General features: G+C 39.9%; 1 protein-coding gene across 1 annotated transcript; it reads right to left on the bottom strand.

Annotated features, from left to right (window-relative positions):
- Positions 1–1,442: 1,442 nt before the first annotated feature.
- LOC124880975 (oocyte zinc finger protein XlCOF7.1-like) lies at positions 1,443–6,835 on the bottom strand. Its single transcript, XM_047386445.1, has 3 exons — positions 6,690–6,835; positions 4,189–5,025; positions 1,443–1,480 (listed from the first exon to the last, which is right to left on the bottom strand). The coding sequence occupies exons 2-3, from the start codon at positions 5,012–5,014 to the stop codon at positions 1,443–1,445; spliced, it is 864 nt and encodes a 287-aa protein (XP_047242401.1). The 5' UTR covers positions 5,015–5,025; positions 6,690–6,835.
- Positions 6,836–16,457: the final 9,622 nt, after the last annotated feature.

Below are 16,457 nucleotides of genomic sequence, written 5' to 3'. Positions count from 1 at the left end.
CAGCATATAACTTAGGGCAGCTGCCCAGACCAAGTGTGAGAAAGGATGCATCTAAAAGTTGCAGAATAATTGTTCTGTTTAACTTTTACCAACTAAATTACGCTGTAAAAGCTGTGCAAGTTGTATTTACAAGAAAACAGAAACGTGAAATCAGAAAGGAATACCTAAAAATGCAGCTGCAGAAAACACAAATTGGAATAATATGGAGCCTGGCAAGAGACAGCAGTTAAAAAAAAACTAAAACAAAGCTGGTGTCAGATGTCACCGAGTAATCTATGTGCAGAGATTACAAAACCAAAAGCAGTTTAATAAAGCGTGAGCATGGATTTCTACCGGCTTTGGTTTTTTTTGTACCTGCTGACACTTGCCGGGCTCCGTAAAATAAAACTGCTGGAGCATCAGTTAAATGTGGATGAGGTGCCCCTAGAGGTGGATGATTTTATTTATTTAACAAAAAAACTACTGTATTTTCACTTCCAGGCAATAAAGAACAATTAAAGAAATAAAAGGACAATTGTCTTTAGTTAGAGAAGTGATTGGTAAATCAGAAATTATTATAACTATGATTATATATAAACTCACCACGGGCAAGCCTAGAACTCAGTATGGAGTCATGCACAGACCCAGACATTGCTGATAATGTGGGCTGCATCATACATGTTCTTCTCAGATGCTATGTTAACTACATTTATATTAAATAAGTACTTAATACAGAGTAGAGTAGAAAATCCTTTATTGTCCCACAATGGGAGAAATGTGGGTGTGTCAGAAACAAAACAAAAGGCAATGAAAGCATCAAGGTTCATACATCACTAGAAACCATAGAAAAGGTTACCAGAATAGATGCCATAAGAACCAATTGGGAAAAACAGGAGTCACAAAAAGTTTGAAGAGGCTGTATAGTAAAGGAGAATAAAACCCAGGAAACATTAAATTTACATTTGAACAAACTGTGTAGTTACCAACAAACATACTCAGATTAATTAAATGAGAGGTGCAGCATAGTCAGATGACAGAATCAATGTTAACACTTGTTGCACAAATGATAAACTCTGTAATATAATATAGAACAAATAAAACAATCCCCTTCATTCAGTGAAGGAGTAGTGAATGTAACTGCCATGTATGCAGTGAATGATGCCTGGAAACCCAGAAATATATCAATAGATAATGCTTGAAATCTCAAAATGTGATACCAACTAAATCACTGCTTTCACTGATTCCTGCAGTTCTGTGAAATTCTTCTTTCATTATTCTTGTGTGTCTGTGTGTTAGTGAGTGGTGGAGGCTCCCATCTAGAATCACAGTTAAACTTTAACTAAACCTAAGCTATGTATGTCTGATGACATAAACCACAATTACACTTTTTACACAGAATTAAACCCTGGTGTCCTGTGTGGCAGTTAGGGACATGTAACACTGCTAAGGAGGACAACCTGACTTCACTGAATGTTTGCAATCGACACCATGGACACCTCAGCTGTACAGTAACAGTTTAAGAGCAACAGTAACATCCCTGACAGCACGACATACAGTTGCCTTTGAAGGATTTTCTGCATCACCAATATTATAGAAAAAAGCTGTTGTTGGCATAAAAACGATGTGCAGTCATTGTGTCATAGGAGCAATGTGTGGGCTGAGAATATTATAGAGATACATTGACTGTGGCAAAAAACAGTAACGCTCTAAAATATATTCATTTGAAAATGACAAGACATCTAAATGCCGTCTGATCACCCTCTCCTGACCAGGGATGGGTCCCTTTCACATTTGAACAGATATGGCACCAATACTTGGTACCTGGGAATTTAAACCGGTACTCGCTGGTACCAGTTTTCAATACTTTTATGTGTGTTATGTGGCATTAAATGTTATAAAATCTCAAACATTTTCCATTTAACATTCACTACCAGTCGAACGTTTTAGAACCACTTTCTCTTTCAATGTTTTTTATGTTTATGCCAATTTCCATTGTACGTAGATTCTCACTAAAGGCATCAAAACTGTGAATGAACACATATGGATTCATGTAGCAAACGAAAAATTGAAAAATAACTTTAAATAGGTTTTATATTTTAGATTGCCTAAAGTAGCCGCCCTTTGCTGTGATGACAGAATTATTAACCTTTGGCCGTCTCCACATGAAGCTCTGGTAAGTTCTTTCAAGAGTCTTTGGAAAACCATTTCAGGCGACCACCTCATGAAGCTCATGGAGAGAATGTTACGAGAGCAAAGCAGTAATCACAGCAAAGGGAGGCTATTTGGAAGAATCTAAAGTTGAAAAATTATATCTTTTATAGAAGCTGTAAATCTAAAATAAAGTTGTAATCTAAAATGTAAAAATGTTTAGAGTTATTACACATTTTTTGTTTACTACATAATTCTATATGTGTTCCTTCAAAGTGCCAAAACCACTGGTAAATGGTTTACTGACCATGGTATCACTGTGCTCAATTGGCCTGCCAACTCTCCTGACCTGAACCCCATAGAGAATCTGTGGGATATTGTGAAGAGAACGTTGAGAGACTCAAGACCCAACACTCTGGATGAGCTAAAGGCCGCCATCGAAGCATCCTGGGCCTCCATAAGACCTCAGCAGTGCCACAGGCTGATTGCCTCCATGCCACGCCGCATTGAAGCAGTCATTTCTGCAAAAGGATTCCCGACCAAGTATTGAGTGTATAACTGTACACGATTATTTGAAGGTTGACGTTTTTTGTATTAAAAACACTTTTCTTTTATTGGTCGGATGAAATATGCTAATTTTGTGAGATAGGAATTTTGGGTTTTCATGAGCTGTATGCCGAAATCATCCGTATTAAGACAATGAAAGACCTGAAATATTTCAGTTAGTGTGCAATGAATCTAAAATATATGAATATTACATTTTCTTCATTACATTATGGAAAATAATGAACTTTATCACAATATGCTAATATTTTGAGAAGGACCTGTACATGTTTCACATTGTCCACAGCCCAAGATTTGCGCTCCTTGCAGCATTGAAACCGACGTTTGGCATTGGCATGAGTGACCAAGGGTTTGGCTATAGCAGCCCAGCCGTGTATATTGACCTTGTGGAGCTCCTGACGGACAGTTCTGGTGGAAACAGGAGAGTTGAGGTGCACATTTAATTTTGCTGTGATTTGGCAGCCGTGGTTTTATGTTTTTTTGATACAATCCAGGTTAGCACCCGAACATCCCTTTCAGACAGCTTCCTCTCGCGTCCACAGTTAATCCTGTTGGATGTGGTTCATCCTTCTTGGTGGTATGCTGACATTACCCTGGATACCGTGGCTCTTGATACATCACAAAGACTTGCTGTCTTGGTCACAGATGCGACAGCAAGACGTGCACCAACAATTTGCTCTCTTTTGAACTCTGGTATGTCACCCATAATGCTGTGGGCATTTTAATATTTTGAGCAAAACTGTGCTCTTACCCTGCTAATTGAACCTTCACACTCTGCTCTTACTGGTGCAATGTGCAATCAATGAAGACTGACTACCAGGCTGGTCCAATTTAGCCATGAAACCTCCCACACTAAAATGACAGGTGTTTCAGTTTTCATTGTCCAACCCCTGTATTTCTCAATATATAAACCTTAATTAATATATCATAACAACATCCAGCTGTTTCTATTGTAACATCTCAGATGTTTCAAACATTTCTTCAACATAAAAACCCTTAACTACACAGTTTTTGTTTTCTTAATAATGCACAAATTGCATCCATTAGCAGGCGTGTTAACGATGCTGAGTGCAGGAGTTGTAGACATATATCTGAGGCTGACAAAAATTGTGGCCTTGCACTTTACATCACAAATTTTACAGCGACCGTAATATGTTTGAGCATTTAAACTTTAATCATTTTCCTCTCTAGTGTGTATTCTCATGTGTTTGTTTAAATGTCCTTTTCGGGTAAATCTTTGTCCACACAGATTACAACAAAAAGGTTTCTGTCCAGTGTGGATTCTCATGTGTCTGTTTAAATTTGTTTTTTGGTTAAATCTTTGTCCACATAGATCACAACAGAAAGGTTTCTGTCCAGTGTGGATTCTCATGTGTCTGTTTAAAGGTCCTTTTAGGCTAAATCTTTGTCCACATTGATCACAACAGAAAGGCTTCTGTCCAGTGTGGATTCTCATGTGTCCATTTAAAGGTCCTTTTAGGCTAAATCTTTGTCCACATTGATCACAACAGAAAGGCTTCTGTCCAGTGTGGATTCTCATGTGTCTGTTTAAATTTGTTTTTCGGTTAAATCTTTGTCCACATAGGTCACAACAGAAAGGTCTCTCTCCAGTGTGGATTCTCTTATGTCTCTTTAAAGTGCGTTTTCCAGTAAAGGTTTTACCACAGTCTTCACAGCTAAACTTCACTCCTGTCTGAAGTTTCTTTAGCAATTTCACAATTTTCTTCTCTGTGAAACATTTCTTCCCATCCAGCGAGCTTAAAGATCCTATTTCTGAATTTATCATGTCTTTCTGAAGAAAGCCATGGTGAACAAATTGTTCAGCAAACTCAGGGGAGCTAAAAGGTTTGTTAATGTTTCCATCTGACTCAGGAGCTCTGCTGTCCTTCCAGTCATTGTCCATGTCCTTAGATTTCAGTCCAGAGTCTGAGGAGTGTTTGAGATCAGAGACGGGGTGCTTTACATCATCGGTCTTTTCATTCTTCTCAGTGTCTTCAGTTTCTGAGGAAATGGAACCATCTCCATGATCTTGTATCCTGATGGATTCTTCTCCTCCATCGATGTCTTCTGGAAGCGCTCTGCCTTCACTTTGGTCTTGATAAAGCTTTGAGAGCAGAGGGGACTGTTTATCATCCTCACTCTTTATGGGAGTAGCAATGACTGGAAACCTGATGGCATCAATTTCCTCCTTCCCATTGAGCTGCTCTCCCCCCAGACTGGTGTAGACCTCCTCCTGTTCCTCTTTTATGTGGTGGGGCTTTGGGTCATGTAGGCCAGCACAAGGTCTATGGTTTAGAGGAGCTTCTTCTTTAACCATCAGCATCTGCTTAACATCTGCAGGAAACAATGAAACACATCATGCATATTAGAAAGTTTTTTGACTTCAGCCTGGACTGAGTCACTTTTTAATAAAGATATATTTAGGTGCTTTGATTACATTAAATTCTATGATTTAATTACCATTTATTCGTATCCTTTTATTTTGCATTGTTACTTCTTATGTCTGTTGATTTATGTCATGATCTGTTCACTTATTCTCAACAACCATATACTGAAACCATTTTAGTCATTTTTGTCTCCATCTCGCTTGTCTACGATTGTTTCCAGTGTGCTGCATAATTAATCTTTTTAACTAGTTTCTATGTGGAATAATGAGGTTTTAGAGCAGGTACAATAAGCAATGAACATGTCAACTTTTTCACTGTTTAAATATTTCTTTTAAAAACAGTGATATAGAATTCACACCAGATGTTGGCAACTATCAAATATTCCTCATATAATAAGAAATTAAAGCCAATTATTACACAAAGAAAGTTAAGGGTAAAAACTTGGAATGACACAGAGAATAAGGATTTAACCCACGAAGAAATGGATGTCTGAAGGTGTATAAAAAGCCAAACAACCATATTAAATCTGTGAGCATTTAGAAAGCATATTTTATATGTTCAAATCAATATTAGCTGGTTTAAAATCTATTGATACCCTATAAGAAAGTTTCTTATTTTTAAAGTATTGCACAGAGGGGTAAAACTGGCAAAAGCAAAGAGACCTTCACAAAAAGGTCTTACTATTGCAAAACATACTAATGGCAATGGTTACAGCTGCATTTCTAAGCTTCTAACTGTTCCAGTGAGCGCTGCTGCAACCATAATCCTGAAGTGGAAAGGACAATTTAAACGTAGAACAGTCAAAGCCTGGTGCCCCTAGAAAGATGTCTGGTCTTCTGGTTTAAGGTAGCTGTAAATAAACCTTTACTTAAGAAATCTTCACTTGATCAAGGTGACTTATTAAATTACAGACCTATATCCAATCTACGGTTCTCATCTAAAATTCTTGAGAAAATAGTTGCTAATCAAATGTGTGAACATTTACACAGCAATGATCTGTTTGAAGAGTTTCAGTCAGGTTTCAGAGCTCATCATAGCACTGATACAGCTCTGCTGAAAGTCACTAATGATATTCTTCTGGCCTCAGATAATGGACTTGTGTCTGTACTGGTTCTGTTAGATCTTAGTGCTGCATTTGAAAGTCGATCACAATATTCTCTTAGAATGGCTGGAATATGCTGTAGGGATCAGGGGAACAGCGCTAGGCTGGTTTCAATCTTATTTGTCTAACAGATTCCAGTTTGTTCATGTAAATGATAAATCATCTTTAAAATCCAGGGTTAACTGTGGAGTACCACGGGGCTTAGTACTTGGGCAAAGTCTCTTCACTATATGCAGGGGTTGGACTATGAAACTCCGTCTCCTGAGTGCTAACTGCATGTGGGTCAAATCAGTTCCTAAAGAGATGAGATATACACGGGTTGGACAATGAAACTGAAACACCTGTCATTTTAGTGTGGGAGGTTTCATGGCTAAATTGGACCAGCCTGGTAACCAGTCTTCATTGATTGCACATTGCACCAGCAAGAGCAGAGTGTGAAGGTTCAATTAGCGGGGTAAGAGCACAGTTTTGCTCAAAATATTTAAATGCACACATTATGGGTGACATACCAAAGTTCAAAAGAGGACAAATTGTTGGTGCACGTCTTGCTGACACATCTTAGATCCAAGACAGCAAACCTTTCTGATGTATCAAGTGCCACGGTATCCAGGGTAATGTCAGCATACCACCAAGAAGGACGAACCACATTCAACAGGATTAACTGTGGACGCAAGAGGAAGCTGTCTGAAAGGGATGTTTGGGTGCTAACCCGGATTGTATCCAAAAAACATAAAATCACAGCTGCCAAATCACGGCAGAATTAAATGTGTACCTCAACTCTCCTGTTTCCACCAGAACTGTCCGTCGGGAGCTCCACAGGGTCAATATACACAGCCGGGCTGCTATAGCCAAACCTTTGGTCACTCATGCCAATGCCAAACATCGGTTTTAATGGTGCAAGGAGCACAAATCTTGGGCTGTGGACAATGTGAAACATGTATTGTTCTCAGATGAGTCCACCTTTACTGTTTTCCCCACATACGGGAGAGTTACGGTGTGGAGAAGCCCCAAAGAAGCGTACCACCCAGACTGTTGCATAACCAGAGTGAAGCATGGGGGTGGATCAGTGATGGTTCGGGCTGCCACATCATGGCATTCCCTTGGCCCAATACTAGTGCTAGATGGGCGCGTCACTGCCAAGGACTACCAAACCATTCTTGAGGACCACGTGCAATCCAGCTCTTACTGGTGCAATGTGCAATCAATGTCAACTGGCTTCCAGGCTGGTCCAATTTAGCCATGAAACCTCCCACACTAAAATGACAGGTGTTTCAGTTTCATTGTCAAACCCCTGCATATATGCTTCCAATAGGTAAAATTATCAGGCAGTATAGGATAAAATTTCTGTTATGCTGATGATACTCAGCTTTACTTATCCACAAATCCTGATGAAACCAACCAGTTAGATAGACTACAAGCATGTCTTGAAGACATAAAAACTTGGATGATTTTAAATTTTCTGCTTCTAAATCCAAAAAAGATGTGTCTCTTTGAAAAAGAAACTGTTTAGTCAATCACTTAACCTGGATGGCATTAAATTGACCTCCGGTAATAAAGTAAAAAAACCTTGGTGTTGTTTTCGACTAGGACATGTAATTTAATTTCCACATTTAACAGGTTTCTAGGATTTCCTTCTTTCATTGCCAAAATTAGAAATATCCTACTCACGAGTGACGCTAAAAAATTTGTCCATGCATCTGTTACTTCAAGGCTGTAGTATTGTAAACATTCAACAAATCCAAAATGCTGCAGCAAGAGCTGTGATGAAAATTAAAATGAGAGATCATATATCTCCTATCTCTCCTTCATTGGGTCCCTGTTAAATCCAGAATAGAATTTTAAATTCTCCTTCTCACATACAAAACCCTTAATGATTAAACTTCTTCATACATCAGAGATCTGATTGGTCCATATATTCCTAACAGAGCACTTTGTTCTCAAACTGCAGGTTTACTTGTGGTTCCTAGAGTCTCTAGAAGTAGAATGGGAGGCAGATTCTTTAGTTATCAGGCTCCTCTGCTGTGGATCCAGCTCCCAGTTTTAGTCCGTGAGGCAGACACCCTGTCTACTTTTAAGGTTAGGCTTAAAACTTTCCTTTTTGATAAAGCTTATAGTTAGCGTGACTTAGGTTATCTTGAGTTATCTCTGTAGTTATGCTGCTATAGGCTTAAGCTGCTGGAGGACATAATGACCACTTTCACGCTCTGCTACATTCTCATACTACTCTCCAAACTTACATTATTTGCTGTTTTTTCAGCTTTTAACTTTATGTTCTCTCTCTTTTCTCTTCCTAGAAGCGACACCTAGCCTGACACTGTATCTACCTGTTACACCTTCATGGAGGGGGGGCATCGACCAAGCTTCTGCTGCCAACAACTTGATGTTTACCTTCTACCGATGATACACTTGGCCCCGTCTTTCGGTGTTTAACCCCATCTTTCTCCTAGACATAGCTACTGACTGAGCTTTTATTGTGACTAACTACTAACCACTGTGACTAAATGTATGTGCTCCCTTTCATACTCATATGCCTGCTGAGTATGAGGGATGCTGCAAAATCAATGACAGTGACTATCCACTGTCTGTACATGCTAATCCAGGAGAGGTTAATGCTGCAAGTCAGTGACTCGATGCAATCTGCTAGGTTTCCTTAGATAGAAAATGTTTTAACCAATTTCAATAAATAACTGAATTGACTGCAATGTTTGAAAGTCAGGAAGAACTGGAATGTATGTACCTGACTTGAAATCTGCATGATTTGATTGAATTGACTTTGTAAAGTGGTTTAAGATGACGTGTTGTGAATTTGCACTATATAAATAAAACTGAATTCTGACAGAGGAGTCAAAAGAATAATCAAACAAGTTGTCCAAGAGTCAAGGAGCACTTACAGAAAGCCTAAGAAAGACCTGAAAAAAAAGGTAAAGCTTTTCCCCAATTTGTAATGTTTTAAACTGCAATGGTCTTCAGAATAGGTTCATACACAGAGGAGGCAGAGAATAACAAGCCTACTAGAAGACATGGAGGTACGAGAAGGCAGGCAAAAGAGCATTCACAGAAGGCTTGGTCCAACAAGTGTTTAGCAAGAATCATAGATGTAGCAACAGAAACTGGGTCATACACAATAAGTTGATCATGAAAACTGCTGGAACGCTGTGGCAAGGCAAATAAATGATCTGGGATCGGTGGAGAAACAGGTGAGTGAAATGATGAGACAGTTGTGCTAAACTGAGCAACATGGCCGATCACAAATCATGACACTAAGTCCTACTACGGTTTTCTGAAAACATATCATTGATTGTCTTAATTTGATAATGAAACCTTTGGATGTCAGATGTTTGATTTTACTCGTACTCATTGTCTTCCGCTTATCCAGGACCGGGTCGCGGGGGCAGCAGACTCAGCAGAGATGCCCAGACGTCCCTCTCTCCAGACACCTCCTCCAGTTCCTCCAGGGGGAGCCCAAGGCGTTCCCAGGCCAGCCGAGAGACATAGTCCCTCCAGCGTGTCCTGGGCCGTCCCCTGGGCCTCCTCCCGGTGGGTCGTGCCTGGAACACCTCCCGAGGAAGGCGTCCAGGAGGCATCCGGTATAGATGCCCGAGCCACATCAACTGGCTCCTCTCGATGTGGAGGAGCAGCGGCTCTACTCCGAGCCCCTCCCGGATGGCCAAGCTCCTCACCCTATCTCTAAGGGAGTGCCCGGCCACCCTACGGAGGAAGCTCATTTCAGCCGCTTGTATCCGGGATCTCGTTCTTTCGGTCATGACCCAAAGTTCATGGCCATAGGTGAGGGTAGGAACGTAGACCGACCAGTAAATTGAGAGCTTTGCTTTTCGGCTCACCTCTCTCTTCACCACTATGGACCGGCACAGCGCCCCCATTACTGTGGCAGCCGCACCAATCCGTCTGTCGATCTCCCGCTCCATTCTTCCCTCACTCGTGAACAAGACCCCGAGATACTTAAACTCCTCCACTTGAGGCAGGAACTCCCCTCCAACCTGAAGAGGACAAGCCACCCTTTTCCGGTCGAGTACCATGGCCTCAGACTTGGAGGAGCTGATCCTCATCCCAGCCGCTTGACACTCGGCTGCGAACCGCCACAGCGCATGCTGTAGGTCTTGGCTAGAGGGGGCCAGCAGGACCACGTCATCTGCAAAAAGAAGAGACGAAATCCACTGGTCCCCAAACCAGACCCCCTCCGGCCCTTGGCTGCGTCTAGAAATCCTGTCCATAAAAGTTATGAACAGGACCGGTGACAATGGCAGCCCTGCCGGAGTCCAATATGCACTGGGAACAGGTCCGACTTAGTGCCGGCAATGCGGACCAAACTCCTGCTCCGCTCGTACAGGGACCGGATGGCCCCTAATAAAGGGCCCCCGATTCCATACTCCTGGAGCACCCCCCACAGGGCATCACGAGGGACACAGTCGAATGCCTTCTCCAGGTCCACAAAACACATGTGAACCGGTTGGGCAAACTCCCATGAACCCTCGAGCACCCTGTAGAGGGTATAGAGCTGGTCCAGTGTTCCACGGCCGTGAAGAAAACCACACTGCTCCTCCTGAAGCCGAGGTTCGACTATCGGTCGGACTCTCCTCTTCAATACCCTGGCATAGGCCTTACCAGGTAGGCTGAAGAGTGTGATCCCCCTGTAGTTGGAACACACCCTCCGGTCCCCCTTCTTATAAAGGGGGACCACCACCCCAGTCTGCCAGTCCAGAGGCACTGTCCCCGATAGCAACAACCTCTGTGAAACGATACACTTCATTAGCTGAAAAACTTTATGTTTAGTGAAAAAAACAAGCCAATATTGCCTTTATGGTCTGGCTGCTGGCTCCCGTATAGATATCCGTGGTTGCCATGGCAGATATCTTTGCTATGAACTGTGCTATGTTCCTGTCTCCCAGCCTCGTTGTTTCTTCCCTTGAATGTTACTCACTGCTTCATAATGTTGGTAGAAAAACTTGTTTCCAATGGAAAGCTGTTAAAAGAGCATACTCCTAGAATCTGAATACCACATTCATCCTGGTTCATAATAAAGTCATTGAAATCTATGCGTCTGGAAAGGGTTAAAGACATTTCAAAAGATTTGGGAATCCAGATAACCACCGTGAGAGCCATCCTCACCGTGGTTGAAGATTATTATTACATATTTATTTCTTTACATAAAACATTTATGTGAAAGTTGTAAAAATGTAATTAAAATAAATGTTCTGAAGGTCATTTTCCTGTTTTCCTCTTATATTCTCAACCGTTGCCAGGATCGGGTCCTTTCTGCTCCATTACCGTAATGCACCTTGTATGCGCAAAGCTAATCTTTAAGAGAGCTAGTGTCGGCTGGCGTGACCGCGTATTTCTGACTGTCGGCTCACTTGACCGCAGTGCAGCAACATATCTATAGGTTAACGCCATCTGTTCTCGACTTTTTAAAACAGAAAATCCACAGTTTCCCTAATCTTATGCTTAAGATTTACAAAGTTTCCCTCATCCCACTTTCTTACTCATCGTTGGTAAAATGGCGGAGTAAACAGTGTATAACAAGAAAATAAAGACACTAAATAATACTGCTGTTGAATGACTTACGTTGTGGTTGTGTTGTGGCTTTTGTATTTGTGTTGTGGCTCTTGTATTTGATCTGACACCTCTGGGCCACCGTACAATATTGCCTTTATGATCTGGCTGCTGGCTCCCGTATAGCTATCCATGGTTGCCATGGCAGAAATCTGTGCTATGAACTGTGCTATGTTCCTGTCTCACAGCCTTGTTGTTCCTTCCCTTGAATGTTACTCACTGCTTCATAATGCTGGTAAAAAAAACCTGTTTCCAATGGAAGGCTGTGAAAAGAGCATACTCCTAGAATATGAATACTACATTCATCCTGGTTCATAACAAAGTCATTGAAATCTATGCGTCTGGAAAGGGTTAAAGACATTTCAAAAGATTTGGGAATCCAGATAACCACCGAGAGAGCCATCCTCCATAAAAAGAGACAATGTGGAACAACAGGGAACCTTTCCAGGAGTAACATGCCAACCAAAAAAAGTCAAGTCAAATTTATTTATATAGCGCTTTTCAGAAACAAGGCACTCAAAGCGCAGTACATGAGGAAAAACATTACAATGATACAGAAAAACAAATCAAATGATTTTAATAATCCTTGGGAGTTTACTGGTAAGAGCTGGTTCTAATGCAATCTTTCTAAAAGAGGTAATTAGCTCATTAAGTCCTCTGTGGTAAGGAATTCATCCGTTGCTAGAAGAAAAATTATAAATACTCCAAGAGAACTCATCTAATAGTTCATAACAAAACCCAGGACAACATCTAAACCACTGAAGGCATGACATTCCTTATTTAAGGTCAGTATTCTAGACTGAAATATAAGAAAGACCCTGGTTTAAAATGGCATCAATGGAAAGTTTCTATGGTGAAAAAAGCACAAAAGGGTCATCTCCCACTGGCCAAGTCAAACATGATGGAGATAAACCACCAAGACACCACTTTAGGCTTCACCATTTAGGCTTAGGCTAATAACATCATCATGTACAATACAGCAAATACTTATTCACCTCATTTACATCTTCCTTCGATGTATTTAGTGTTTAGATTTATGTACTTTATCTTGTCTAGAGTTTGTATTTATGTATATTTTTTTCCCATTTCTGCCAAATATTTATTTTTGAAAGCATTTTACAGTCTAAATATTGAAATAATTCTGTACTATATGGTTTGTAATTCTGTTCACCTTTTAAATCATGGTTGTTTCTATTATTTATTTATGCTTCCTAATATTATTTTACTAGAGGCACATCTTTACCCTGTCCTGCCCAATTGATCTCATTGACTCCCATTATAACCACATATTTCTGACGTAAAACAGTAAACGCTTTGTTACTTGGTAGAAACGACTCACGTCTGCCATTTGATAGTGGTGAGTCGGTCTACGGGACCGATACAAGTCTGCTTAGAAACTGCGTTTTCTGTGTGAAAGAAGCTCTAAAACTTACTTTAACCCACTAGGCACCTTTGGTGACCAAACGTGTGCTTTCTGCTTTTTTTTTTAATTCTCAATATCTCAGACAATTTAAAGGTCAGTTCTATGAAACTTGGCCAGGATTTTCTTTTAACTTTTATTTTTTAAATTAGTTTATCCTTTTGATTGCAAGGTACGTAGAACAAGAGCTACGACTTTAGCATACACTCTTTACCTTTGTTACTAATTTGGTCCCATTGACTCATTATGACCAAATATTTTTGATACACTGTAATCTTAGCATTTTATAATACCTTTCCCATGAGCACCAAAATAATCTAAGCCTCTACCTTCTTAATACAGGGAAAACTTGTTTTAGTTGTAATGACCCCCTTTAATAACCACGGGCACCATCGCTTCTTCTCTGGATACACAATGGATCCTTGGCAGCAGTGGAAGATTGTGTGCCTGGCAACGATGTCAGTCGAGGACATGGAAGATGTGTACATTATTGGATTTTTCATAATATGATTTCTGCTTTTTGGAGTTGCCAATTACTTGGCTTATTGAGTGATTCGCAAAACGTGGGCAGCTCTTCAAAGCAGTCCAAAGCTGCCTGCAATGTTGGATGGAAATTTACAACTGCCTAAACCAAAACATTTATTGTTTTTCTAAATTTGGTGCCCTAATATGGCCTTGGCAATTTCTACTGGCTGGCTTCAACCAAATTTCTCCTGGATGTTATATAAACATGACGCTCTCTCCCAGAACTCTCTGTACCAGCTGTGACCTAAATAGGACTTTGTGGCCGATTTATAAAATTTCCATCTCTTTTTTCAAGAACAATGGCGCTTCTATCAGTGTTAACAGTCTAATTCTTTCAAACACGCTCACACTTAAATATTTGCACCCTCAGGACTCCACCATGTCCTTGCGAAATCTTTGCTTAGGTGTGTGTTGCTTACTCGTGCTGAGGTTTTTTTTACTACTTCAAACTGTATCCAGCTAAGGATAGGGTTTGAAATATGATTTTTTCTTCCTATCTTACTTTAACTAAATGTGTGATTTAATTTCTTTTCATAGATTTTCACATTTCTCAAAAGGATTACCAGCGAAAGCCAAATATTAATATTAATAATTGAACATTTGGACTAAAGCTGTTTCTACACCAGTAACCCAGCTTCCATAGTTAGAATTAAATGGATTGCTTAGTTAGATCTCAGTGAATGCAAATGACTGTTATTGTTTGAATGATGGGACTACAAATGCATTATACCAGCGAGCACAAGGATCAATATTAACCTTTTCTTGCTTGATATTGCTTTATAATTATCTCTTTAGAAAGATTGGTTTAGAACCAGCTCTTACCAGTTTACCTCAGAGGATTATCAATGTAATTTGATTTGTTTTTGTGCTTGACTCTCTGTATCATATAAATAAACCCTAACCCATATTGTGAATATGGGACAGATGCATATACTGGATAAGCTTTGTGTATTTCTCCAAAACTCTGAAGTAAAATTCTAAAATATATATTGTGGTTATAGTATAGGTGACACAAAATCACCAAGAGATTGTGACTCTTGGTGACTGGAGTCACTAAGAGTCACAATCTCTGGATGAGCATTAGTAGGTACTTTGAACCAATATTTCTCCAAAAATCTACAAAGTTGGCTCAAATATTTACGTTTATGATTTACATAAATTCTTAAATTAACACCCTTTGTCAATCACATGAAAGCTTAGAGCAGTTGACCAATCAAATGGAGTCCTTCATGTGTTTTGCTAATCGGATGGATCTCTTTACATTAGATGCCAGCCCCCTATGTAGACGCAAATGGAGCGCAAAGAACTAAGCAATTTTAGTGAGAGTTGCTATGGCTGAGAGCAAGACAAGTGAGGAAACTGTAAGTAATGAAGAATTCGTGGTTAAAAAAAACTGCACGTTTCTTATTTGGAAATATTTCGGTTTTACGAGAGACTACGTTTTACAAACTGAGGTACTCTGCAAGGCATGCCGAACGCATGTAACAACTAGGAGAGGAAACACAATGAATCTTGATTGTCACCTCCAATACAACCACAAAGACCCGTATGAGGAGTTTCAAAAAACAAACGCTAGCAAAGTAAAAATAGCAGACGTCCATGTATCACTACTTATGAGAAAACATCAAAGCGATACAAAGACATAACTGAGGCCATTGCACGTTATTTGGCTAAGGACATGATGCCCCTGAATACAGTGAGCCAGGAGGGTTTCGTCAGTCTGATAAACCGAAGATACCACATCCCGTCACGGAATTACTTTTCCCATGTCACCATTCTGTAAATGTACGAAATATGCCGTAAGACAGTAAAATCCGAACTGAGCTGAATACTACGCAAGTACTACAGACCTTTGGTCAAGTCGCAAGACAGAGCCATACATGAGTTTTACTGTGCACTTCCTCACCGAAAACTTTGAACGGTGTCTAGAGCCTGTGTATTTTCCAGAGTTGCACACCGGTGAAAATAGATCCCTTGGATTATGTGAGGTGTTTGTCCAGCTGTGATCTTCAAAAAGACCAACAAGTATGTATCATCTCGGACATTGTGAAAGCTACAGAACTAAACAACTGGGTCAGGCTTCAGTGTTTTGGACACAGACTGTACCTTGCAATCTGTAAGTTTATTAATGGCTGTGGCAAAAAACATCTGTTTAGCACTGTAAAGGTGTTCTACATAATCAAATAATTTTGAATAGCTCTAATAGATTTAAATGAACATTTTTACTATATTATTGATAAGGATAGTGCTCAATTTGTCATGATTTCGTTTTCTTTTGTTACTGTATTAAAACTAATGTGAGAGAATGGAGTGGAGAGACCACAATGTACATACACAGATAAATTTATGAAACTGATACTGTAGTGCAATATAAAAGACATTAAACTGATAAAAAATTTACAGCAGATACAGTATTGGACAGCATGCTGCCTTATAATTAATTGAATTTCACATCATTTCTTTTTATTGCTTTAATTCGAATATCAGAATCAGCTTTATTGCCAAGTTCGTACATACAAACAAGGAATTTGCCTCCGGTACACTATGCTCTTTTGTTCTGTTTTTGCATTACAGAATATACAAATTTACAATGTACAATATACACATGTCTAATAAAAAAGGTGCATTTGCAACATCTGTATGCTGTTGTTTGGTACTCTATTGAATGTTCATCAGAGAAACAGCCTGGGGGAATAAACTGTCTCTGTGGCGGCTGGTTTTAGTAAACAGTGCTCTGTAGCGGCGGCCTGAAGGTAAAGTT

The sequence above is a fragment of the Girardinichthys multiradiatus genome, chromosome 14, assembly GCF_021462225.1.
Source record: "Girardinichthys multiradiatus isolate DD_20200921_A chromosome 14, DD_fGirMul_XY1, whole genome shotgun sequence".
Classification (NCBI taxonomy): Eukaryota; Metazoa; Chordata; class Actinopteri; order Cyprinodontiformes; family Goodeidae; genus Girardinichthys; species Girardinichthys multiradiatus.
The sequence above is the reverse complement of the archived record's forward strand: the minus strand, read 5'-3'. Positions and strand labels throughout refer to the sequence as shown.